The sequence below is a fragment of the Marmota flaviventris genome, chromosome 12, assembly GCF_047511675.1.
Source record: "Marmota flaviventris isolate mMarFla1 chromosome 12, mMarFla1.hap1, whole genome shotgun sequence".
NCBI classification, from domain to species: Eukaryota; Metazoa; Chordata; class Mammalia; order Rodentia; family Sciuridae; genus Marmota; species Marmota flaviventris.
In genome coordinates, this window is record NC_092509.1 from 74,658,650 (window position 1) to 74,681,966 (window position 23,317).

The following is a 23,317-nucleotide window of genomic DNA, read 5'->3' on the forward strand; positions in this document are numbered from 1 at the left end:
TTGGTGTGAACCCAGAAGCAAACAGAATCTTTAATCCCTCCAGGAGTGAAAAGTCCCCCAGGTTCCTGGAAGCTCTGCCTGCCAGTTTCCAGAAACACCAAGGCTGGTAAAAGGGGTTTTGCTGAAGGTGTGTGGAGGGTGCCGTGGTCCAGACTGAGTGGGTTCCCTAGTGACTGGGATGTGAGATCAAGGAGTAAGAGAGCCACTCCTGCTGCCTGCACCCCATGGAATGAATGTCAACTTCACACCACGCATCAGGCTGGGCATTTTACATCTAATACCTGGCCGTATCCCCTACCTGTAGACATGGTATGATTGTTCTTATTTTCCAGATGAAAAGAAATATGAAGGTGATGTGATTAAGATCTTTTAACTAGAAAGTGACAGAGCAGGATCTTTGTGTTTGACACTCTGCCCCATATCCTGCAGCTATAATGATGGAGGATTCCCAAGTAAAAGACTCTCCCCAAGGTCAAGGGAAAGCCAATGGAGCAAGCCAGGAAAGGTGAAATGAAAGGAAAGAAGGGATCCGTGAGTCACGTGCCCCTGGCTAGCCGCCGTGCCTATGGGAGAGTGGCCCTTTAAGAGCCCAGGTGTAGGTCAAGCCCTGAGCACAGTTTCAGTTTTGGTGGCAGTATCCAGTGCCCGGCTGGCAGCTTCCACAGAGGCAGGGGTTACACGGACTGGCCGGCAGGCTGTACCCCTGAAGCTGGATCAACAGGAGAGGAGGAAGTAGCTAAATGTAAGTGTGGTAGCTCCGGGATCCTGGGCAGGATGCTACCTGGGATGGTAGCTCAGTCCCACACACCTCACAAGGTTGGAGTGAGGAGGACAATGGGGCAGACTGGGTGGCTGTATGTGGAGGTGGGGAGGAAGGTGCATTTCCCAGAGGCACAAGTAAGGACAGACATGGGTGTAGAAACCCCCCGGCCATCCTTTTTTGCAAAATACCAGCAGACAAGAAGGAAAATGTGTGGTCACCATATGTCGTTCTTCCCATTAAGCTCCGTCCCCAGATTCCCTTACTCCTCCACTGTTTATTAACTGTGACCTTAGGCAAAACACTTGATCTCTCTGAGCCTCAGTTCCTTAATCTGTAAAATGGGAATATAAATAAGACCTAGCACTCCGGGTGGATCTGGGTGCAATAAGAAAATATGTGTGAAATAACTTTGTGACCTCTAGAGCAAAACAGAAATTGGTCTTTTTTTTTTTTTTAATTTAGTTCAATCACTCCAGGATTTATGGAGCGTCTCATAGACCTGGATTCAGATAATGCATATAGAATGCAGGGACTCAGCCTCTTCTAGTCTTTGAAATTTTCTGTCTGCAGAAGCTATGCTCAGTCCCTTCAGGCTTCAGAGAGTCTCTGAATTCCTTTCTAATTGCAATTCAGCTTTGCCTCAGCAGATTCCTTCCACCTGAAGCATAAGCATGTATCATAGTATCATCCTGCCCTTGCTCCAAGCGAGAAATATGAGGTCCTCACAGAGTAACAGAGTAACAGAATAAGGTTGGGCAGGGCCACCTTCCATGCTCAGGCAGTTCACATATTGTGTAATATCCCTTTTGTCCCTTCACTAGAGAAATTATAGCTTCTTTAACATCTAGAGAGGGAAAATGCCAATTTGGGGGGCCTAGGGAGAGGCAGCTGAAACTAGAGGGTCTTTCAAAGTCATGGCTGGAGCTCTCAGCCATGCTTTTCCCTGGCCCAGGATGCGGTGATGGAACAGAAAGAACTGAGCCAGAAATCAGGAGAGCAACTCGCTCTGTGATCATTGCTGGTCTCTTGCTACCCTGCATCTCCATGGTTTTGGTTTATGAAACGTGATCATGTCGGTTTCCATTTAGTAAATCCACTTACTCTGGACTTTCACGGTTTTATTTCATTCGACCCACAACAAACCTGGGAGACAGGCGGCATAGGTATGGTAGTTCCTTTTTTTTTTTTTTTTTAATGTTGATGGACCTTTATTTTATTCGTTTATTTATATGTGGTGCTGAGAATTGAACCCAGTGCCTCACACATGCTAGGCAAGCACTTTACCACTGAGCCACAACCCCAGACCCTGGTAGTTCCAATTTATAGCTCAGGAAATACACGAGCTTATGTGAATGGTGTAAAAACCATCCAGCGAGTAGGAATGATGACATGTGGATACAGCCATTCAGATGCAATTGTGAGATTTTGATATCACCAAAAAATGAATTTACCTAACTTTAAAAAATTACAGGTTGAGCATCCTTAAACCCAAAATCTGAAATGCTCTAAAACACCAAACTGTTTGAGAGTCATCCTGACATAGTGGAAAATTTGACACCTGACCTCATGTGACAGGTTTTAGTCAAAATGCAAGTGCACTAAAAATGTATAAATGACCTTCAGGCTATGTATACATGGCACATACGAAGCTTACATGGATTTCATGTGTAGACTTGGCTGAACAAGATATCTCATTATGTACATGCAAACATTCCAAATTTTTTAAAAAATCCAAAATCTAAAATACTTCTAATCTCAAGTATTTTAGGTAAAGGATACTCACCCTGTATTACCCAAGCATGATGTTCAGCAGAGACGCTCACCTTTGTCTCGCTCTTTCTCTGGGTGGACTGGAGCTGAGATCTCAGAGTCACTGGTATTGACATAGTATGGTAGAGTAGAAAGATGCTTTGGGATGGATATATTCAGACACAGGAAGCATATGTAATGTGCCCAACACATGGTCGATGCCAGGGAAATAGCAGCTAATATTTTTTAAGGAAGAAATTTCTCTTTCGGCGCCTATTTCTGGGTCCAAGTGTCTCTTCATGGGAGATTCCTTTTTTGTGTAAGGCAGAGAGAACAGGACTAACCCTCTTTCTCTAAGATTGGAGATTCTGCTCATTCCTGTCCCCACTGCTTCCTCTCACCAACAAGACCTCTGGGTACAGCAGAGCAGCTAAGTTCCTACGCTCTTGGTCCAGAATTCCATCTATCACTTAGAAGCTATGTAATATTGCTTCTGCTTACCCCCCCCCCATAAGAAACCCTTACCTCTCTGTGCCTCGACCTCTCATCTGTGAAGTGGGGTTGCCCATTTTATTCTACCTTCTATGGTGGCTGTGATGATTAACCCAGTTAACACATATAAAACACTCAGAAAAAGGTGGTGTTTCGTTCTTCCTTATAAGCTAGTCCACAGTGCTTGTCTCCTCTCTCAGCCATTGGGGCCCAACCTGAAAAGCTCATTCCCTGTCTTGAAAAGATGCCCACCAAGCAGCCTTCCATTCTCCTCTCACTTGATGACAGGAAAAAAGAGAAGGCTGTATTTGTTTTAGAGAGGAGAAGGAGAAAGAATTTAAAGTCTGTTGCCATGCTAAGGATTTCATATATGTTGTTCAATTCTATCCTGATAGCAACCTTCTGCACAAGGTACGTTATCTCCAGTTTACAGAAGACAAGCTTGAGGCTCAATGGGTTTAAATAGTCTACCCCAAATCACATAGCCACCAAGTGAGAGCTGACACCACACTGAGGAATCAGTGCTTTGTGCCACTCTCAGTCAAGTGCACAGCAACCATGAAAGTCAAGTGTACAGACCCTTCCTACCCTCCTATGATTAAGAGTAATTAAAATATCTTACGGTCGAAGAGCACTTGACTCTAAAGTGCTTCCATGTACAGTATCCCATTATCCTTCCCCCCATCTTCCCATCCTAATTTACTAGCCCTTCAAACTAGAGGAACACAGGGCTATTTGTACCTATTTTACAGATGATGGAGTTGACCAGCATATTTTGCCCAAGTGACAGGACTCTCCTTGTAGCCCATGGTAGACCAGAACTGTACCTCTGTGTTCTCTTCCATCCTTGAAGCTCCTTCTTCAGTCAACTTTTTCCAAGCTCATTCTGTGCTCGACCCACGTATCCATGGAAGATGAGAGTGACAGTCCCAAGGGGACTAGGGCAGTTCCTCTCCTGGAAGCAGAGGAAGGGCTGTTCAGTCCAGGCCAGGAAAAACCTCTCCGAAGCTAAGCCAGACATCCCCCATGCCTCTGAACTCCACAGCTTTCTGTTCCTCCAAGTTCACATTCACGGGCTGTCAGAAACTGCCATTCTGACTTCCAGTCTTTTTATCAGATGCTTTCTGTCCTTTCTGAAACTCCTGGGACCGTGAGAAGGTCACTGACCATCTCCTGGTCCTAAGCATATTGAGAGCTCAGATTGCTACAGCATTATATGAACACATGACTCCCCAGAAGCCCAGCCAGGACCCAGGCCGCGGTGATACCTCTTCCTTTGAAAAAGAAGAAAAAAAACCTGAGATTAGACGGTTTGAACTCCATGCCAGGAGAGCTGAAGAGCAGTCTAACAGCAGTGGAGTTAGCTAAATTAATTTCACAGGAGACAAACTCTACTTTTCAGCATGGCTTATGCCCCTATAAGCCATGGGCCTTATACAAGGTGGATACACAAGGAATGTCCACGATCCTGGGGACATACCTTGTAAATATATCAGGCATTAACTTACTAAGCTGAGAATGATTTGGATATTTCAGTCCAACCACTAAAAACATTAGATTCATAGTTTAAGGACCAGATAAGGTACCTTCAAGCATGATGTACTAGCATACATAGAACCCAATAGAACAGATCCCTCAGCCCATTCAAAGAGTGATAATGGGGTGATATCCTCAAATTCTAATTCTTATGTGGGTTTTGGGGTCCAGAATCACTCCAAACCTTAGATTTCCCATCTGCAACATGAAGATAATAACATCTGCCTCTTGGGTTTCTGTGCTGATGAATGAAATCAATCAGGAAAAAAACTAGCAAAGCATCAGCACAATATAGGTATCAAGTAAGTGTTTTGCCCTTTCCTTCCTTCCTTAGGCAAATCTTTTAAATCCCGTTTCAGACACCCTGCGACTGAGGCTTCCTGGAAACTTGAATTTCCTGGATTTGGAGAAAAATATGGCTTAGATAAAGTGGTCCCCACTGATCCTCAAAGTACATGTCCTTTAGCTGCTATCAAATTTAACTCTGGGCAAGAAAAAGTTCCTGTTCTCAAAAGCATCTGTGCCCTCTCTTCCCCACTATGCCCCTTGGGACTGGACTCTGCTTCTGTACCAAGGTCATCCTCTGCCAGCTTTGCTTTTCTAGCTATGCACACCTAATGCAATTCACCTCTGGCTTCAGAATATGCAAAAGGTAATGGGCACACGCATGTCCCTCTTCCATGCAGACGTGTTCCACCAACCAAATAAGTCACAGAATGGGAAGAAAGCAGGCTGAGAGCTGACTGCACCCCCCCGCCACATTAGAAACCCTGGCATCTGACTTCAGATGCCAAGTGACTTCAGGGGCAAGTCACTTCACTGATCAAGAGGAAGGGATGCAGCCTTCAGCCGAGCCCATGGAAAGACCCACTTCTGTCTCACAAAATATTAGGAAACTTGCTTTTCTACAGGTGAGAATAGCAATGAGAATAAAGGATAGCTGGGCTGCAGGTTAGGGCTCTTAAAACTTTGAGCTATTTGGCCTTCCCACTGGCAGCTGTGCTCAGGGCTGAGCACAAATGGCAAGTGGCAGGTTTCCTAGGACATTGCAGCCCATCCTAACTCCAGAGTCTCACCACTCAGGTAGCCCCCAGCCAGCAGCCCCTGAGCACTTTCAACCCAGGCTGACTCTGGTTTTTGGCTAAGGTCTCACTCCAGGAGTTCATCATTGATCGGGTGAGAAAGGTCTGGAGCAATTAGCTGGACTCAAGAAACCTAGAGTTGCCACCTGACATCCATATCTGTCCCCAACCCCTCCCATACTCTTCCAAAGAACTAGAGAAACAAAATACTTTTATCTACACAAGGAAATACAAGGACTCCTTGCTGGGAAATTCCCCTACGGAAAAGAAATAACCAAGATAAACAATGCTATTGCCTTTGGCTCAAGCTGTGAAGGAAGTCTCTGGGAACAGGAGCCTGGGCCAAGGCAGTGAGGAGAGATAATGCCCAGCTCCCTCTTGCTACAGCTTCCTTATCTATCTTTATGGGTGCTCATTACTGCCCTTGCTTATTATTATTGTTTTCTCTTTTAACGCTCTTTGTCTTATACATTCCAAAGTTGAAAGTCTGTCAGAGTCCGCTGGGATGTGGGGACTCTTCTCCTCTTCTCTTCTCTAGGCTGCAATTTGGATCTTGAGGAGAGCTGCAGTCAGGTGGGGTCCTGGGCCTCAAGCCTCTTGGGGCTGTGTTGGTGGTGGACACAAAATCTACAAGGGCTGCCTCAGATTCTCTGTTGGTTTCTGCCAGTCCTTACAGGCATGATTACAAAGATCTTAACATCTACATGCTTAACTCTGCTGCCATCACCAAATCACTGGGAAACCTTGGGCATCACTCAGCATCCTAAAACCTTGATTTTCTTATCCACATCACGGTTGTGATGATGTCTGTTTTGGTTCAAGGAAGTTGTAGAGCTCAAATGAATAGCGTCAAAGACTGTGTTTGAGAAGCAATCGAGGCCCTGCAAACGACCAGGTGTAAACATGCTATCACACTTGGGCTGCGATATCCTGCCGTGGAGTAGCCCAGAGCACAGACCCTGGAGTCAGAAAGCTGGCTTCAAATCTTCCGCTCAAGCCCGACGCTGCCCATCCACACACACTTAATCCCTGTGTGACCTTGAGTAAAGCACTTAACCTTTAAGCTTTAATTTCCACTGATGCAAAATGTGGTAAGAATACCTATTTCATAGGGTTATCAAGTTTTAAATAAGACAACACATATAAATTATGTAACAGTGCCCTGGACATGGTAAGAAACAATTGGTGAAGGTGATGTCTTGCTCCCTCATTATATTTACAACCTTCGTAATTATTAGACCTCCTCTGTGGGAGTCAGTTTACTCATCTGAACACATCAAAAAAATATGCCAGCCTCTTCCACCTCCCAGAGATATCTGGAGGGCTGATGTTTTGACAAAAATGGGGCCACCTCTTGATAGTAACCAATCATCAATGAGCCAGTACTAAGGTCTCCATACCACATCTCCTGGACAGAGATACAAAAGAATGTCACCAATAGCCCTAGACAAAAGGAACGTGCAGCTTAGGTAAGAAGACTAAAGCTACTTATAACTACTGAAGACCAATAAGTAGTATAGGATGATAAAACTTTAGCCATTCATTCATTCATTAGCAGAATTTATGTCAGTTGCTGGAAATAGAGTTTATGGAAACTCTAAGGTCATCTCATCTTTGAAGACTGAAGAGCTTCATCTCCCTGTGGTTATTGTTTTTCAGCATCTCACAAAAGAAGTTGGCCTGAGTGGCACAGCCCCCACTGGAGCCACCAGCGATGAGGCTCTTCTTGCTCACCTGCCTGATGGCTGTCTTCCCAGGTGTGTCTGCCAGGTCCCAACTCCTCAGGGTTCCACGTCCTTCATCTGACCCCCTCCAGAATCCAGTTCCCTGAGGACACTGAAATCACACTCCCCAGGGATGTCCCTCTCCAAATTCATACTCCCTAGAGAAGGACATAATGCAGAAGCATCATATCTGAAAAAGGCTTAGTGAGCATCGGGAATCAGAAACAGGAATGGCAATTCCTAATTTCAAGGGCAGGGTCTGGTGAAGGTCTTCTCTGGGAATAAAAAGAATTTGACCTCAAACCAAGCATCTTTATGAGCTACCATGGGATTTGGAGTGACTTGATTACCTTTCCCAGCTCTAAATATTTTTTTATGGAAAAAAAAGAAAATCGTCTACAAAGTATTTTTTAAAATATAAGAAAATAACAATAAGAAATGGATTAATACAGTACCCTGCAAAGGGGGTATGTAGAAAAATAAAAGATATCATAAGTTACTCAACAATTGTGTTTAAAAGATTGCAATTGAATTGCATTAGAATTTAATAGTGGTTAAGAAATCATTTTACCCAATACAGCAATTATATACTTGTATCTTGTAAATATCCACAGGTAGAAATTGCATCTTTTAGGGGAGCTGTCTGGATCCCTCCACCAATCTTTTACCCACCCCCCAACCCCCGGGTGTCTTAAAGCCTCCGTCTTCTGTTCCCACAGTGGTCTTCATGAAAAGTCCCATATTTGGTCCCGCGGAGGTAAGTAGTGTGGAAGGTAACTTAGTGTCCATCAAGTGCTACTACCCGGCCACCTCTGTCAACCGGCACACCCGGAAGTACTGGTGCCGGCAAGGGTCCAGGGGCGTCTGCACGACCCTCATCTCCTCGGAGGGCTACGTCTCCAAGGACTACTTGGGCAGAGCCAACCTCACCAACTTCCCGGAGGAGGGCGCGTTCGTGGTGAACATTTCCCAGCTCTCCCGGGATGACTCTGGACGCTACAAGTGTGGTCTGGGCATCAGTAGCCGAGGCCTGTCCTTCGATGTAAGCCTGGAGGTCAGCCAGGGTAAGGCTCCCGGTGCTGTGGGCTTCTGGGGCAAGTGAGAGGGCATCACTCAGGTGCAATGGGAGGGCCGGAGGAAGGGGGCCTGATAGGAAAGGGGTCCCGGCCTGGGTGGGGAGCACCTCCCTTCCAAAGCAAACTTTTCATAATAGGACACAGAAAGGAGACAGGTGACATGTACCTGGGGGCCTAAGTCTTCTGAGCCTGTAACATTTTAGGGCTTTACTGAGGCTTAGCTTAGAAGTATCAGGAGGACAACTTCTCTCCTTACCTTTATCGAAGGTGGAACAAGCGGTCTACGAGCCTAAAGAAAAAGAAAAGACACAAAAAGATTTCCAAGGATCCTTAAATTCTTACTATTAATGCACCCTTTAGATCAGGGTCTTGGGACACCAGAAGGTTTCTTTTAAAAATGAGGATTTATTCTTTAACCTGGGATCCATTCATCTATCAGAACTGTCAGCATAAATTAGAATTTCAGTTCTTGACCAAAGACGGGGTCCTGAAGTCAGGGGCATCTGAACAAGCCTGTGCCGATCAGTGAGAGAAACAGAAAGGCACTACTGACAAGAGTGTAACCATGAGAGCACTAGGGATAGTCAAGGGCAAGTTGAAAGACAAAGAGTCTTCAAGAAGGAAATTTGGAGGGACTCTTCAGGGTATGTCTTGCTCCTTTGGGCTGTGTGTGCCGTGGTCCGTTTTCTACAGAGGTTGTTCCAATTGTGATGGAATCCTAAGAGCTGAAGAGTGCTCAGAGTTCTCCCTATGTGGATATCCAGAAGAACACTGTAGATGAGGGGAATCTAGGCTCTGATGAAACACTTTAGATAACAGAAACACACATGCTTCACAAGACAGCCCTCTCCACCATTGAACTGCTTTAATTTTTAGAAATATCTATTGTAATGCACGGCAATTCACCAACCTGTTATTACATTCATTCTGTTCATTTCCTCACGTGTGAATTTGGGCACCTACTATGAATAGGCATTGTGCTGGGGACTCAAATATGAGAAAAATACGTTTCTGCCCTCCAGTCTGTGGAGAACATAATTAGATCTCCAGTAGACCCGATGAAGGGACCAATTCAAACATAAGAAAGGCACGGAGGTGGGAGAGATTAGTATCAGCTAGGTGGAGCCATCATGGAGGAGACAGCAATCCAGCTGGGCCTTGGAAGATGGAGGGGAGGAAGGGGGTTATCCCTGTCCTCACCCATCATATGGATCATGGTCAACACCTCTATAGTAAAAGGCAGGTTAACATAACAAATTCACTGAATGAAAGTTTCACATGCATCCGAACCTTCAGAACAAACACCCAAACATGTAGGGAAAGTCGTCTGATTTTATATTTAGGTTCCATGAAGCAGGGAAGGCCATGTGGGAATGTCCTAGGACAAAAAGGGCATGAGCTAATCGTGGTGGATGCAGTTGGAAACCCAGGAGGGCCTGACTCTTCAAATTCTTCTTGGCCCTTCAGTATTAGCATTTCTTCCTCCAGGATATGAGCCAGGAACCCTCAGAATGAGGGTCTTATGGCAAACTAGGCTCTATCAGAGAATTTCTTTATGGCCAGTTGTTACACACAAAAGTGGGGGGAAAGTTAGAGTAATGTTTTTAGGTTTTGTGAATAACTTTGGGGTAAAGGGGTCCTAGTTTCTATGGCCTGCCTTGAGAAAGAGGAATTCTAGTTTCTATGGCTTGCCTTTGGGAAAAACAAGGGTGGGAGGCAGGAGGGCAGGAGAAGGTCAGAGAGAAAGTTTGCTTCTGAGGCTTCACTTTCAGGTATCATTTTCTGAGTTCCAGCAGACATATTCTGACTGCATCCCTCTGGAGAGTAGGGCACTCCTTGTTGTCAGCCCACCCAGACCCTCACTGGGAACAGCACAGGACCCTATGTTCTAAGAAAACGAAATCACAACTTTTCCCCTGCCCTTCTTCCTACAGGTCCTGACCCCCAAGATGACATTGAAGTCTACACAGTAGACCTGGGTAGAACAGTGACCATCAACTGCCCTTTCAAACGTGAGAATTCTCAGAAAATGAAGTACTTGTTCAAGGAGACAGGCGAGCTAGTCATTAACACCAATTATGTGAACCCCAACTTCAAGGGAAGAGCCAGTATAGTTATTCAGGGTACCAACCAATTAATGTTCAACGTCATCATCAAACAACTGAAACTCAGCGACGCTGGGATATATATCTGCCAGGCTGGGGACGGTTCCAGTAGTAACAAGAAGTATGTTGACCTCCAGGTGCTAGAGCCTGAACCTGAGTTGGTTTATGGAGAACTGAGGGGTTCCGTGAACTTTGACTGTGCCCTGGGCCCTGAGGAGACAAATGTGGCCCAATTTCTGTGCCGGGTAAACAGCCAAGGAAGCTGTGATGTGGTCATCAACACCCTGGGGAAGAGGGATCCAGCCTTTGAGGGCAGGATCCTACTCACCCAAAGGGGAAATGGCCGCTTCAGTGTGCTGCTCACAGGCCTGAAGAAGGGGGATGCAGGACACTACCTATGCGGGGCGCACCCCGGCGGTCAGCAGAAGGAAGGCTGGCCCATCCAGGCTTGGCAACTCTTCATCAATGAGGGTAAGACCCTGGATGGGGAGAGAGAAGGGGTGGGGCAGGCAGTGAGAAACTAGCTTAGCTCCAGCTCCCGGGTCTATTGATCAATGTTCATCTGTCAATAGTATCATTCACTCAGGAGCCCCGGAGCTGGATACTATGTACGCAGTAGTACAGGAAAGTTAGAAAATGCAGCAGCCTCTGCCTTTTGCTCTTTTCATTCTTTTCCTGTTATCAGAGGCCTTTTGGTGGCCACCTCTGGTCAATAGGAATATGGAGAGCAAAGCTCCCGATGAAGGCAAGATTTCTAGATTATCTGGGTTTGGGTGCCATGGTTGGCCCTGTTCCCTCCTCTGACCCCTGAGCAAAGCAGATACCTCATCCTACACATTCAGATGAGAGAAGAATTGGCCTCAAAGCTTCTCAGGAAGGTGATGCCCCAGTCTCTAAATCTTCCACTCCCACATTTCTTAGGGTTATTTGTTATTCAACATGATCTGGCTCACTCGGCCATATATTGGAAGGCCATCCACACTGCAAAACAATTAAATCCCTGCTCCTCCTTTTGATCCCTGCGATATTCTGCATAAAGTTGTCCTCAGAGAAGCAACAAACTAGAGCTTGCCGTTCACAGCATCTGCCCTTGGGACTTTTCTTTAAGAAGCCCTCATTCCCTGCACATCCCTTTTCGTTCCAGCTCAGGGTCCTAGCCACATTCCTCCACATCCTTAGTCTCCCAGGGTTCTCTCTGGACCTCAGCATTAGATGCTTTGAGGATGTCTGTCTATCCATTTGAGATACCTCTGAGGGTCCTTGGTTATTCAGATTATCTATGCTGTGAAATTTGCACTGAAATCATACCCATTCTACATAGCTTTTCTGAATTTAGCTACAATCCACTGAGTCATTTTTAAACCATGAGCTAAGAAATAGATAAAAATTTATATCAAGGGGTAGGAAAAAGGAACAAACCATCCACGGTGGTGAAGCTCATCAGGTCTGGTCATGGTGGCTCTAGCTATATGTTCTGAGAGGGTTTTTTTCCTTTTTCTGAGAAAGGTGAGGGCCTCCACCCTGTTGAGTCATGGGGAGAAAGCTGCTTAGGCCATGCAAGCCTGCTCCTGGCTGCCACCCTTCCATGCTGTCTCCTTTTGTGCTTCCAGAGACCGTGATCCCCTCTAATCCCTCTGTGGTGAAGGGTGTGACAGGAGGCTCTGTGTCCTTGCTCTGCCCCTATGACCGGAAGGAAAGCAACAGCATCAAGTACTTGTGTCGCTGGGAAGGAACACAAAATGGCCACTGCCCACTGCTGGTGTCCAGCGACGGGGAGGTTCAGGAAGAGCATGAGGGCAGGCTCGCACTCTTTAAAGAGCCGGGCAATGGCACCTACACAGTCATACTCAACCAGCTCACCACCCAGGATGCTGGCTTCTACTGGTGTCTCACCAATGGCAATACTCGCTGGAGGACCTCAACGGAACTCCAGATTGTTGACGGTAAGAGCTTAGGGGCAAGAGAAAAGGGAGAAGACCCCCAAGACCACTCAAGTCAGCAGCAGTCTCCCCAGCCATTGTTCCTCCTATCTCACCTGCATCCTGGTGCGTGGATGAGGACAGTCCTCAGGAGAGAGCCTTCCTATTCAAAGGTCACATTTTGGTACCTATGACAAGCACCCCACACTCTTCCCAATTACTACATGTAGCACTTCCTAATTTCAGGAACACTGGCCTCTTTTGCAGTAGGTGAAGTAGAATATTGAATAAGGCTCTTGTATGTGAGTCTAGAAGAAAAGGAAGCATAAGGAAAGCAAACTGAAACCAAGGAGCAAAGCTCTGTGTTCTCTTAACAGACTCTGGACCGATCACGGTGGGCATCAGTAATGACAATGACATCAGCACATCATTCTGTTGCTTAAGTAATTAGCCTATTCTATTTAGAGCACTATGCAAAGGAGAAATGAGGACAAAGATCACCACCATGGTCACTTTCCTACAGCACCTCCACATGCCAACTTCTATGCCTATGTCTTCTTCCTTCCCTGCCTCAGGAAAACCAAGCCTCAAGGTACCGGAGAATGTGACCGCTGTGCTGGGGAAGAGTCTTGAGCTCCAGTGCCACTTCCCCTGCAAATACTACGCCTTTGAGAAGTACTGGTGCAAGTGGAGCAACGGGGAATGCAGGGAGCTGCCCAGCCAAGACAAAAGCCCCAGCCAGGCCCTTGTGACCTGTGACCAGAACAACCGGTTCATCTCCATGACCCTGAATTCAGTTGTCAAGGAGGATGAAGGCTGGTACTGGTGTGGCGTGAGAAAAGACCACAATTATGGAGAGACTGCAGCAGTCTATGTGGCAGTTGAGGAGGTGGCAGTGGGTGAGTCTCCAAGGGGAGGGCCTGTGCTCTCTGGAACCCCAAAGCAGGACCACTCAAAAGTTCAATTTCTCAACCACAGGTGGCCCTAGGTTTGGCATCAGAAACTGGATGAGGTGTGTTGGGGGGCGGGGGCTGCAGGACAATTGGGCATCTCAATAGAAATACAAACTATATAAAAATAGTAAGTTGGCTGTTTAACCTCAGCAGTAAGACAAGAGCCATAGTTGCCCCTTCAAATCAAACCAAAGTGCATTCTGTAACTAGAAAGATGGAAATTTCACTATCACATGCAATATACTCATCCTCCTGCCCTCTATCAAAGCCTGCCCTCAAAAGTTGGACCAAATACCTTCATTTGCAAGATCTGATCAAGAAAATTAAGGCATGGGGCAAAGGTTAGCTTAATGTAGAGCATGTGCTTAGCACAAGCAAGGCCCTGGTTGTGATTCCCAGCACCAAAAAAAAAAAAAAAAAAAAAAAAGAAAGAAAACTAAGATGACCTCATCCAGCAGATCTACATTTCCAGCCTCTTTTTTGCCCTAATGAGGGTATTTTTAGACACCCCCGATATCCCATTGTGTCTGGGTCCTATTGATCTGGTTCATTGAGGGGGCCACCAACACCCAGCTACCACCAGGAGGCAGCACTGCCCAGCAGTTAGGAGGCTTCAGGCAGGGTTTCAACTTGTGAAAAATCTCCCTGACCCCAGATGTTGAGTGAGCCCTTATTCACAGCTGGATCCATGACACGGAGTCTTGATTATGGAAACAACTTGGGTAGCAATGAGGCAGAGATCATCTGTGACAAGCTAGAGAAGGCCATCACTCCTCTGCTTCTAATGTCAATCTTGGTCCCTCCCTAACAGTCTTGAGGTCTAACTCTAACCCTGTGATTTCTGATGAAGCTTCAGTCCTCAGACTCCCTAACCTATGGGAGTAAGAACACTGAGGAAGTGGGGGGGGGAGGGACTTAACTGAGTCCTTGCTCTTCTCTGCTCCAGGGTCCCGTGAGGTCAGCCCAGCCAACACAAATCCAGGGGCTGAGGAAAAAGTGGCGGAGCCCACTGTTAGAGTGATTGAGAACAAAGCCGTTGTGAATCCCAGGCTTTTTGCAGAAGAAGGAGCGGTGGTAGAGGATACTGGAGACCAAGAACCTGGTATCAGAGCGTCCTCGGATACTAGCAGGTGAGGAAAGACTGGGACTCCTCACTCTGAGCACAGATAAAGTCCTGAGGCTGGGCCACCAGTTCCCATCTCTTTAATAGTGAGGCAGCCCTAACTGCCTCAGCTTGAGCTTGGGGCTGTGGGTCCCTTGTGCCCTCAATCCTTCTCACATGGCCAGAGCAGTGTTTATACTTTAGTACAAGCTTCCAAGCCTGGGATGTAGAAAAGGTCCATTCCTTGCCTTATGAGTCTGGGAAGGTTTCTTAGGAGAACAGAGCTCGGAAGCTGTGTCAGGAGGGTGGAATGGATTAACCTGAGAAGAACATTAGTTGGGGCCAACCTGCCAGCTCATCGGGCAGCTCCTGAGTCTCCCTTCCAGTGATGGATTGACTTAACCCTTCTTCTAGCTCTGAGGGACAAAGCAGAAGCTCCAAAGTGTTGCTGTCCACCCTGGTGCCTCTAGGCCTGGTTCTGACAGCGGGGGCTGTGGCTGTGTGGGTGGCCAGAGCCCGGCACCGGAAGAATGTGGGTGAGTGCCTGGGATGTTCTCCAACCCCACCTCCATCCCTGAACCCTCATTCCTGGCTCAGCTGCCCACATGGGAGGCTACCACAGTGTCCTGTAGACTTGATGGCCTCTCCATTGACTTGCACAAAGGATTCTGAGAAAGTGAGTTGGGAAAGACAAACCCCCATGTCCTCCCAAATTAATTAGGTGCTCCTATCTAGATACTGTCTCTGGAAGACTCTGATTGCTTGGGGTCTAAGTTCAGAGGCAGGGCTGCCAGGAGACCAGGATCGGGGAGGCCTGGGCATCTGCCTAGTTCAGTGACTAAAGGACTATGTGACTCTGTGACATCCCCACTTCATGCCTCAGTTTTCTCATGGCTCAATACAGAATGATAATAACCATCTCACAGGGATGATGTGAGGGCAAAACAGGTGCTGTGCATTAAGAATCACAGAGTGACAAAGGTCAGGGAGTATTGATTATCCACCAAGAGGGACTCAGATCCATTCTGCTTTGGGTCAGAGGCAGAAGTGAGCAGCCAGAGGTCCCACCCCCGTAGCTGTCCCATGGGCTATGGCAGAGCTACCTCGAGAGGAGTAGCTCTGGTCTTCTCTGGCCCAACCCTGTCCTTACACCAATCCTTCTTTCTCCTGGACAGACCGGGTTTCAATTAGAAGCTACAGGACGGATATTAGCATGTCAGACTTTGACAACTCCAGGGAATTTGGTGCCGTTGACAATATGGGAGCCGCTCCAGTCACTCAGGAGACCATCCTTGAAGAAAAAGCTGGTATGTGTGGAGAGAATGCTCAACCCCGCTGTCATGCAGCAAGAACTAGTCTGACCCTGAGTCTGGGGTGGAAACAGGGGCTAGTGAGAGCTAACCACACTCTCTGTATATGCAGAGGCCATGGCCACCCCCGAGGGCAACACGGAACCTGAAGAACCCAAGAAAGCAAAAAGGGTAAGAACATGGGAGAGGCGGGGGAGCCCCATTAGAGTGACAAGGAATTGCAAGATGAGGAATTATGGTTAGATATCAGGACAGGGGCGCCTTCGCATGGAGGCTGACCCCAGAACAGGGAAGATGGCATAAACAGTATTCAGGGGGACTTTCTGCAGGAGGGGCAAGACTTCCTCCTGGTTGTGGGTGTTGTGTATAAAGCTGAGGAAGAAGGCAGCTGCATTGGTAGACTGTAAACCTGCAGGAGGGAGGAAGCCAGGACAGAAGAAAGAAAAGTGCCTGACAGGTGTGGTCACAGGCGGGGAGATCACATGTCAAGAGCTGGGGGTTGGGAGATGCTCTTTCTGGGCTGTGGGACCCCTGGACTTTCCTTAGGTCACTCACCCTCCCTTGAGAGTTGCTCAGCACCAGCTCTTTGTCTGGGCCTGAAAGACATTCACTGGTGGTGGGCAACTTGATGGGTGGTGGGTGACTGGCAGGCCCTGCCTACCCCCAGTGGAGTGGCAGTATACCAGTACATGAAATCCCACCAGAGCTTACTCTGGACTTTGGGTTACATGTCACCCTCATCCTGTGGCTTCCTAGAAGGATACTGACTGGACTCTAATTCTGAAGCCTTCATGCTTTTTATCCTATCTAATTCCCCTGGCAACAGCAGACACCTCTGCTTTTAGCAAGAGGTATCCACAAAGCTACAGGCAGCTTCCCCACCTGCTGCTGAAAAGCTACCTTTCTGGGCTAGTGGAGAAAGAAAAACACAAACCACCTTACCTGATGCCAGCCTGGGCCACCTTGCCCATGGACCGTGTGGGCACAGCTTCCGGGGACAGGCCAGGGCAACAGAGGTGGTTCCGCCCCACGTGTTGGAAGGAGGTAGTGAGACAGAGGGAGATATTTTTAGAGGTTGCAACTTTCCATTTCTCAAAATCAGAGCTTCTTGGTAAGCACAGGGCAGGCCTGAGAACAGGGGGCCACACAAGCTTGTGTTGCTTGGGTCAAGATGATGAATCCCGGATGTGGAAAGCACCCCTCCCTCCCCACCCTCATCCACTGATGCCTCTTCTTTTGCCCCCTAGTCATCCAAGGAGGAAGCCGACATGGCCTATTCCGCCTTCCTGCTCCAGTCCGGCAAGATAGCTGCCCAGGGCCAGGAGGAACCCAATGAAGTCTAGGCAGCGCCAGCCACCTGCCCCATCGCCTGTGACAATCACCTTCAGAATTATGCTGATCTGCTGCCTGCACTCACCCCCACCTAGGCTTTTTCTACCTATGCTCAGAGGTTGCTGGTCCTGTCCTCAGTGACATCGAAGCCTGGCCAAATTGTTCCTGTTAGGTGGGGTGGGGCACAAGGAGTGTCCATCTGCAGCTAGTTTTTGTTGAGAGAACCTCAAGTGTGAAGGATTCAGATCTTAGAGGGGTCTCTCTGAAAGAAGGGGGAGCTGGGTGGGGAGATCATTTCAGGAAGGAGAACCTTTGGGGCCTCCCTACACCCCTATGGTGGGGTGCCAGTGATATTTTCCCCTCCAATCCATCTCTCCCTTTCTTCCTTCCTTTCTTCTTTCCTTCATTAAAAAGTCATGTTTGAATACTTACTAGAATCCAGGCATCCTGCTAGATGATGGGACAGATATACCATAAACCCAGTTGGCCACGTCCCAATAAATATCACTGAAGGAGGCCCGATACTTCCAGTGTGTATCCACTCATAAGACATGACACCTTAGCAGGTACATCACCTCACCCCCAATGGGTGACATCATACAGTGCCTGAAGTCCTAAAGCATACATACAAGTCATCATAAACATACTCTTGCAGTCCTAGGCAAGAACTTTGAGGTCCTGAGTTTTTCTCAAGGGCACCCAGTAAGATAAGTGAGTATCAAACCGGATTTGGCATCTCCTGACCAGGAACCTTTCTGTAAGAGTCCTGCCCCACTGTTAGAGGTAGTTTTTAGAACAAGGAGGAGGAAAGGAAAAATGTGGGCAGTGACTGATCTTTCCCAGGTCCCACCTGCAGGGAAGATAACTCCTTCCCTTCCTGTCACTCCCCTGGATCTAAGATAAGAGGGCTGTCAAACACACGTTTGAAGAATTATAAGTGGAGAGAAGAAAAGAGAATGTCAGATGGTGCCAGGGAGGGGCTGATCTCCCAAGAGCTAAAATTAAAGCTCTTTCTTCCTCTGAGCTCTGTATTTCAACCAGCATCTACAAGCTGGCCCTTGCTAACAAATCAGAAATGTGACTTAATTCATAATTAAAGACCATGATTGCCACCAAGAAGGGTTGGACTGCATTTGTCTCCCATACCTGGGGTTTTCCAGATAATTTTTCCAGAGCATTTTTCTTTGGTCCCATTTTTAAATACCCTGGGGCATGTGTCTAAGCCAACAGGCTCCCCCAACTCCTTCCCGAGGCTGGACTAAAGAGGGCTAGGAAAGTTCCTGAAAGTGGGACCAAGATTGTCTTCAATGAAACAATTGTTTTCAATGGAAGAATGGTTTTATGTGAAATTTTGTTATAGAATATAATTAAGATTATAGTGGAATAAACTGAAAGCAAGTGTAACCAGGGCTTCTGATGGGCACTGATAAAACAACAAACAAACAACAAAACCTTAGAATAGTAAATACTTAACCTTTAATCTCCTGTTCCTGGTGTTCCCTCCAAAATCAATAGGCCTCTAATCAAAAGCAAGGTAAGCACAAGAGTAAACTCTTTCTATAGGCTCATCAGCTAAAAGCTAGTTAAATGATAACTTAAAGTTTAGAGTGATTGATCCAAAGTCTCTTTGAGGGGGTTAGTGGTTAGATAAAGGACCCCTTATTTATTAAGCTTATCCTAGCTTCTGGAACTAAACCATGTCACATCCTACAAGGACTCTCCAAACTGTTGGCTGGCAGCTTGTGTCCCCTCTCCAATCCCTACCTGGACTCTTCCTCAGGGCCTGGATGTGGAGAAGTCTCTCCTCAAGAAAGCTCTCCCTAGTCTTCCATTCTGCCTGATGGGAACCGTGCTTTCTACCTGGGCCTTGAGCACGTTGTCTCAGGGTCACTTCCCAAGCCTACCTTTGCAGGGACTCAGACTTCCCTTCCCCCTATTCTTCCCTCCAGTCCCACTGACTACAGTGTCCTGTGCCTGGCTCAGGGCCTTGGGCTCCTCCCCAGGCTAGAGAGGTGGCCATCAGAAGTATTGACTTCCCTCTTCTCTGTGATGGGAATGCAGTCCGAGCTTCTCCCGGGATGACAGCGAATCATTCCAAGAGAACTAAAATTACAAGGCATGTTGGAACCTATAAGTGTTTTATCCCTCAGGAAGCTACTCTTGACCCACGAGAGGTCCCTGTCTGTGACAAACAATTAAGATGCAATTTCTGCATCAGGGCCAATAACCAGGAGGCCAGTCCCCCAGTACCCAGAATCAAAGGCCAAGAAATGTCACTAACATCTCAGAAAGTCTCATTATTCCTAACTGATATTGTCAATAGTGATTGCAAAGATAATGATGTTTGCCCAAAGCTCATCAGCTGCCCAGGAGCACAGGAGGGGAAAAGCTGGTTCGTGGGTAGACATGAATTTTAGGAAGCTACCATTCAGCCCAGTACAGGGGAATAACTATTGACTGTAAGACTGATGATGATAGACACTTAGCAGTGACCAACAGCCACTCAGGGAGCTATTTACATATTTAATGATAAGGAAATCTTCCTCAAGTTCTAGAATTATCTTGACTTTTTTTCTTTTTAAGTCTGCTAGGTAATGATATGCTTATGCATTACTAAGGTCCAACAGGATTTTCAAATATATTATAGCAATTGACTTTGTTTTTTAAAGCTAAACAAAGCAAAACAGAAAACTCGTTCATGACTTTTCCAAGACTCAAGACGGAACAACTCTCCTAAGAACGATAGAGAGCAGTGAGGAACCACCCGTGCTGTGGTCTATGAAGCTGGTCCCCAAGACAAAGAAACAGTGTTTCCCCACCCCCTCACTAGCTTCCCTAAAACAATCACCTCTGCTAGAGAATATTTCTATTCTGTGTAATAGAAACAATGAGGGATCATCTCAGAGAGACTTTGTATCTCAGTGGGCAGTGGGCATGCACATAAGAGAGCAGATGAAGGACCAAAGCCAACGGCCCCAGTTCGCCATGAAATTAAAACAAGAACAGAGAGTTCATCCAGCCGTATGAGCCAAGAACTCTAGAGTTTCACTTTCAAGGCTGAAAAATAAAAGGGCTGCTCTGGGCTGGGGGTGCAGCTCAGTAGTCAAGTATTTGCCTGGCATGCACAAGACTCTGAATTCCATCACCAGCACTGGAAAGAAAAGAAAGAAGAGGCTACAATCCACTCTTTAACTAAATCCAAAAGTCTTTATCCTGGACGTGGAAACGTGAATATTCTAAAATCCAGGACTTGGGTGATGAATCACACTATAATTCACCTGAATTCCTGTATGTTTTGGCCAAGCAAGCCTACGGTCAAGTTCCTGGAAGGAGGGAAGTTCAGGATACCTAAGGAAGGTGCCTCCACCTGGTGGGGAGGGGCTCCCTGGAGAGCCCACCAGCAGAGATTCTCAAGGTCAGACACTGCAGAGAGGAGCACTGAGTCATAGGGAGGGCCACCTGAGGATGGAGGCATTCCATGTGGACAGGCCCAGGAGATGGCCCTTTGGAAACTAGCCATGTGGGAGGCCAAGGCAGAGAAATGTAATAGCAAAGCAGAATCCAGAACAACCCAGTGACAATGGTGAACCTCACTCACTCTTACTGTATTCCAGGGTGTGCGCCGTGCCCCTGGTAAGTTTCACCTCTTGCCACCTTCACCTTAGGAAGAATGCTCCTTTAAGCCTAGCAGTAACACGGGGAGGATAGCAAAGCCTCAGTTAAGAAGTGGTCATGGAAAGTGAACGACTATGCCTCTAGGCCTGAATGCTCTCCATCACATACACCCCTCTGGTCCCTGGAGGATGTTGAGTCCCCTTTGCCTTTGTGTACTCCTGGGACTAGGAACGCGGGGAACACAGCAGCCCATGAATCAGGAGCTCAAATTCACATGGGGAAAAGAAGAGTGAAGAGAATATGACAGGTAAACAGCATAATTTATCCAGGGGCCAGGCTTCCTAAGGGCCCCTGCCCCTAGACACCCTGGGACAACATCTCAAGGCAATGTCTGGACGGGCCAAGGTGTGGGAGTTTGATCTCTCCAGTTACCTTCTGCCTGGCAGACTCCTAATTCTTTGTTGTTGTTGTTTTTAGTTATACATGACAGTAGAATGTATTTCGACATACCACACATAGCTGGAGTACAACTTCCCATTTTTCTGGTTGCACATGATGTGGAATGACATTGGTGTTGTATTCATATATGAACATAGGAAAGTGATGTCCAATTCATTCCACTGTATTTCCTATTCCCGTTCCCCCTCCCTTCCCTTCATTCCCCTTTGACTAATCCAAAGTGTTTCTATTCCTCCATACCTCACGCCCTTATTGTGAGTTAGCATCCACATATCAGAGAGAACATTCAGCCTTTGGTTTTCTGGGATTGGCTTATGTCACTTAGCATGACAGTCTCCAGCTCCATTCATTTATGGGAAAATGCCATAATTTCATTTCAGAACCCTAATTTTTGCTCTTAACCCCATGTGATGCTTTTAAAAATTTCATTGGGGCCACAAATGTGGGAAATTCTTTACCCAGGCTCATTCGCAGAGCTCCAGCTCCACCTGATAGGCCTGGCTACAGCGCAGTGCACCCAGGTCCTTGCAGACACTCATACACACATCATACTCATGCACACACGTGCCACGCACTGCTCATCACACTCCACACATCACACAATACACATTGCACACTCACACACTCGTAGCCATCATATACACACTACACAATTATGCATCACACAATACACATGGCATATCCATACAGCTTGTGCACGCTCACACATTCACACCCACAAGCTCTCACACCCACAGCCACACACATCACATTCACTCATTTATATTTGGACCTTCCCTCCCACTTTTCTCCCTGGGTCCCCAAGGCAGTCCCAGCAAACAGCAGAGCCTGGCAGCTACAGGGCACAGGAAGGGCCCTCTAAGGAGGGAGGGTGGGAGCTGATCCCAGCTAAAACCTCTGGCACCCTAGCCTGACAGAGGCCTCAGGCTGCCTCTGATATTATGGCCCATCTGCTGGTTGCAGGACCTAGCTCCTCTGAGCCAGTGTAGATCTAGCCAGAACAGGGCAGGGCAGGGCAGGGCAGGCAACCCGCCTACACGCGCTTCCTCTGCACCTGCTCACAATGGACCCCTAACTGGGGGAACTTGTTGTTTTGGAGAGCATGTGACAAATTTGGTGTGTGGGGGGGAGTGGGTTGTGATGCACACAGCCCCTGAGGAGCCCTGGGCTCTGTCAGCTGCCTCCTCCCTGAGGCAGTGTAGGAATAGCCTGAATCCTCCATGGGCACAGGAGGCTGCAACACCTGGAGGTAAGAACCAACATCCAGGAATGAAGCATCAAGGACTGAGGCTCTGGGAACCCTCTGATCAGTAACAGTGCAGCACGTCTCCACTTGAAATAGATGCTCTTTCACATCTGTGATTTTTGCTGGGCATCATAAAGATGTGTGAGGTAGGCAGGGCTGAGACCCTCCCTACTTTCTTAATGAGAAAACTGAGGTCCAGGAAAGCTTTCCCAAAACTAGATTGTGACATTGCTCCTATGGTCCCTGGATAGTGGCCTGGGTCCCTGCTGGAGGGAATTACCTTATGGAGACAGCTGGGGGAAATGAGGGATGAGGGATGGCAGAGATGTTGAGTGAACTAGGGATGATGTTCTGTAGGAGGAAATGCCAGGGGTCATCTAGTCCCACCTTCATATATTTTCTAGATAAAGAAATCAAGACTCAGTACTGAATTGCCCCAGATCCATGATTGGCAACTCCACATAGTAGGTGCTCAAAGGTATTCATCAAATGAGCTAACTGATAAGGACCACAACCAGCATCTTCTGACTTCAGGTCCAAACCTCTGTCCACACAGCTTCCATCCAATGGGAAGAATTGGAGATGAGGCTCTTTTTTTCCTGAAGACAGGGGTAAAACAAAGGCCCCCAGCTCAGGAGTTAATGGATACATATAAAGCCCAGGAGGCCCCTCCAGGAAAAAGTGTGAAGGCAAAGAGATACCAGGCTGGTGCTTGCTAACAATCTCGAGAGCTTCCTAGAGGCCCTTTGAACCCTGGTGACCCATTCTCACCCAACACAGCATGTTTTCTCAATTCCTGACTTCCGCTGTGGTTTGCTGGTATTTTCTTTTTTAGGCTAAGACTAGCTGGCAAA

The 23,317-nt window shown here is 47.2% G+C and overlaps 1 protein-coding gene across 1 annotated transcript; it reads left to right on the forward strand.

Moving 5' to 3' along the window:
• Positions 1-7,336: 7,336 nt before the first annotated feature.
• On the forward strand, positions 7,337-17,154 carry Pigr (polymeric immunoglobulin receptor). The gene is made up of 10 exons (XM_027934636.2): positions 7,337-7,379; positions 8,066-8,410; positions 10,357-10,998; positions 12,138-12,470; positions 13,022-13,345; positions 14,346-14,529; positions 14,916-15,037; positions 15,677-15,808; positions 15,924-15,982; positions 17,059-17,154. Exons 1-10 carry the CDS (start codon positions 7,337-7,339, stop codon positions 17,152-17,154), a joined length of 2,280 nt encoding a protein of 759 aa, XP_027790437.1.
• The last annotated feature ends 6,163 nt before the right edge of the window (positions 17,155-23,317 follow it).

Bases quoted from the DNA above. Each gene is read 5' to 3' on its own strand.
- Pigr (XM_027934636.2), top strand. From the start codon at position 7,337: ATGAGGCTCTTCTTGCTCACCTGCCTGATGGCTGTCTTCCCAG. The intron at 13,346-14,345 runs GTGAGTCTCCAA...TCTCTGCTCCAG, and splicing joins AGTTGAGGAGGTGGCAGTGG to GGTCCCGTGAGGTCAGCCCA. The intron at 15,809-15,923 runs GTATGTGTGGAG...CTGTATATGCAG, and splicing joins CATCCTTGAAGAAAAAGCTG to AGGCCATGGCCACCCCCGAG.